This window comes from Saprolegnia parasitica (genome assembly GCF_000151545.1).
Source record: "Saprolegnia parasitica CBS 223.65 unplaced genomic scaffold supercont2.901, whole genome shotgun sequence".
In the NCBI taxonomy this organism is placed as follows: domain Eukaryota; phylum Oomycota; class Saprolegniomycetes; order Saprolegniales; family Saprolegniaceae; genus Saprolegnia; species Saprolegnia parasitica.
Window position 1 is genome coordinate 1 of NW_012157295.1, and position 2,915 is coordinate 2,915.

Sequence of the window (2,915 nt, forward strand, 5' to 3'; positions counted from 1 at the left end):
TCGCCGACCCGAATCGCGACGCCACGCGTCTCTTCGATCGTTGTGATGGCGTCGTTCAAGACGGCGCCGGTGCGGTCGAGTCGGTCCTGGACCGTCACGGTCGTCGTGCCCGTGCTCCGCTCGTGGGCCGCGCCGACCAAGAGCGCTTTCGAGAGGTTGTTGTGTAGCTTCTCGAGGTCCGACTTGCAGCTATGCAGCTGCGTCTGCATCTTGCGCTTCATGTGGGCGTCGCCGCCAAGCGCTTCTTGGCCAAGGATGCGCACGTAGCGCTCGACTTCTTCGATGCGGTCGCGCGCGTCGCGCTCGAGGGCCGTGCGGCGGTCTGCCGGCGCGTCGGGAATGAGGCGGATGACGGCCGCTGCCTCGGACCGGAGGTCTTTGAACGCTTCGTAGTACTCGCGGAAGGACTCGGTCATCGCCAATTTCTGTCTGCACCCGTGTGTCACTGCGCGCTGGGACAGAGTGTGTGCGACGGACGCAAGGCGATTGGCTAAAATCAAAGGCGATACAAGAAATGCGCCAATGGCATCGCGTTGCGAGAATTGACAGGCCAGCGATGAGAAACGTGCCTGCTCGCCATGGAACGCGTTGTTTAGGCCATGGACTAATGGGAATACCTACTGTAGTACATACTGGTATACTAACTAGGTGGGGATGTCAGGGTACTAGAAGTCGAAGAAGACATGTCGTATCGACACGCGAGCATGCCATCGATGCCTCGAGACAAGCGCGATCGAGTAATCGACCTCTTGATTGGTCGTTGCTTTTTCGATCCACCAATCACAATCCAGAGTAAAAAAATCGGCACGTCTAGCGACATCATACTCGCGTCCAGCTCGTCGCGGACGCGTGATGGGTTGGACTCGGTCCAAAGCAAGGCCACAACACAGCTTCATAACTGGTATGTCCGTGTCGGATCGCTTACTCGTGCTGCTCGGCCTTCTAGCACCGTTGCCGACGCTTCGCCGTAGCGACGACGATCACGACCGACAGCAGTGGTGCCTGCATTGGGTGCTCGTTGCCCTCCTCATGTCGACGCATCCGTCGCTCGACCTGGTGGTATCGCGAGGTCAAGCCATGGAAGACCTTGCCGCTCTTCTGGCCCAAGCACCGACGACAACCGAGAACGTGGCCAAGTACCAGCGCATTGCTCGCGCGTTGCGGGGGCCGTCTCAACTCGAGGCACCACCTCCGTACCGACCGCCAGCAAAGCCCAAGCACGGCTACTTAAAGACCAAGATGTGCTACCGCATGAAGAAGGGGTCGTGCTCGTTTGGTGCGAGTTGCGTGTACGTAGTCGGCACCGTTTGCGACTCATTGACATTTGCGCATTAGCTACGCACACTCGGTTGCGGAGCTGCGACCGTTTGTCGCAGACGCGGCAACCGCGACAAAAGCAAAAATCTGCGCCGACACAAGCACGGCAGATAGGTTCGTGCTCAGTCCCGTCAGCTCGGTTTATATGGCGCAATTGTAGCTCTGGCTCGGACGCGGACGGCTATGGCTCCCCGGTCAAGTCTGCGTGGCACTACAACCCTGGTCCTCCGCCGTCCGTTCGAACGCTTGCCAACGAGCGCTGTGCGTCGTCGATGAATTGGCGAGCGCCATCATCGCCCGTGTACAAGCCAGCGTGCACGTTTTACCGCCGCGGCACGTGCACCCGCGGAGACGACTGCGAGTGCGCCCGCGAGATGTCATCGACCAATCTGACACGTGACGTAGGTACCGTCACGACAGCATTGCGTGGAACAAGATCAAGACAAAGTTGTGTGCTAACCACGCGCGGGGCAGCTGCACGTATGGCGCCAAGTGCACGTACGTGCTCGGTTTCTCTAAAGATTGCTCGGTGAGCTACTTGCATTAGCTATGCACACGGCGAGAATGAGCTCCGCTCGAATCGCAAGAGTAGTCTTGACTCTACTCCGCTGATCTCTGCGCCGTCGAAGGATGCAAGTGGTGCGTCGACTACCGAGTCTTGTGTAGCACCGCCCCGTTTGTGGTCGTAAGAACCGAGGTCGACCAAGAGTCTCACGTGAATCCTCTATGAAGACCAAGAAGCTGTGGTTTTGCGTGCGCTGTGTGAATCTGTCGAGTGAGCCGGAGAGGAACGTATTGCACCGAGTAAGGAGTAAGGAGGTTGATATTGCGGCTGCACGGGTGCTGGATTGTTTAGTATTTTAACTCTCCCATTTAGCTCCATTTTAACTCGACTGATAGTGCTGGCACCATGTTTTTACTACGTGTTCGTACTACTCGAGTGTGGGTAGTGCAAGAGGCGACGAGAGGTATTCCTGGGCTGCGAAGATATATTCATTTGATTTGTGGCCCAGGCTCTAAACAAGCGAGCGGTTAGTGGTGGACTGAGCGTGTTGTGGGACATGAGAAAGCTTCGGAACCCCATAAAAGATCGAGAGAAGCTATCTGCTACTCCCAACGCTACTCGCGTCAGCTGGACGTCGGCTAGCACGCCCACCCATGGATACATGGACTTGGGAGGGAATTGAAACAATGTTCCGCCGCTGACTACCTTCATGAACAGCTCAAAAGCTGACGAGATCATCGATCGGCCGCGCCTTGATTCTGTTTTCTTAGTTTCGGTAGCGCAAATAAAACTTGTAGACAAGGCGTACACGATGCCCGCGACCAGACCGAGAATGATGATCGAGAGCAGGATCAAATTCGAAAATGCTTTCCGCGCCAGGCTTCGCAGATGGCTCTTGGCGTCCTGCACGTCCGCACGCGTCTCGTCAACATTGCCCTGCGCCCGCTCCAGATGCTCGCGCTGGATCGCCAAATTGGCGTCGACGCTGACCGCGACCTCGTCGATCTCGGCGACCGTGCGCTTCGCGTCTTGCAGATGGTTGGTCGTGCGGTCCATGCCCGCTTGGTATGCCGCCGCTTGCTCCTGCGCGGTG

At 57.4% G+C, this 2,915-nt stretch overlaps 3 protein-coding genes across 3 annotated transcripts; 1 reads left to right on the forward strand and 2 right to left on the reverse strand.

Moving 5' to 3' along the window:
- Positions 1-8: 8 nt before the first annotated feature.
- Positions 9-416, reverse strand: SPRG_17987 (hypothetical protein; the record flags this gene model as incomplete). Its single annotated transcript, XM_012357412.1, has 1 exon — positions 9-416. A coding segment is annotated over one exon (408 nt), but the record flags the coding sequence as incomplete, so codon positions are not given.
- A 487-nt stretch (positions 417-903) lies between these two features.
- Positions 904-1,864, forward strand: SPRG_17988 (hypothetical protein; the record flags this gene model as incomplete). Its single annotated transcript, XM_012357413.1, has 4 exons — positions 904-1,289; positions 1,336-1,431; positions 1,478-1,678; positions 1,723-1,864. 4 exons carry the CDS (start codon positions 904-906, stop codon positions 1,862-1,864), a joined length of 825 nt encoding a protein of 274 aa, XP_012212803.1.
- A 676-nt stretch (positions 1,865-2,540) lies between these two features.
- Positions 2,541-2,878, reverse strand: SPRG_17990 (hypothetical protein; the record flags this gene model as incomplete). The annotated part of the gene is made up of 2 exons (XM_012357414.1): positions 2,541-2,580; positions 2,631-2,878. The coding sequence occupies 2 exons, from the start codon at positions 2,876-2,878 to the stop codon at positions 2,541-2,543; spliced, it is 288 nt and encodes a 95-aa protein (XP_012212804.1).
- Positions 2,879-2,915: the final 37 nt, after the last annotated feature.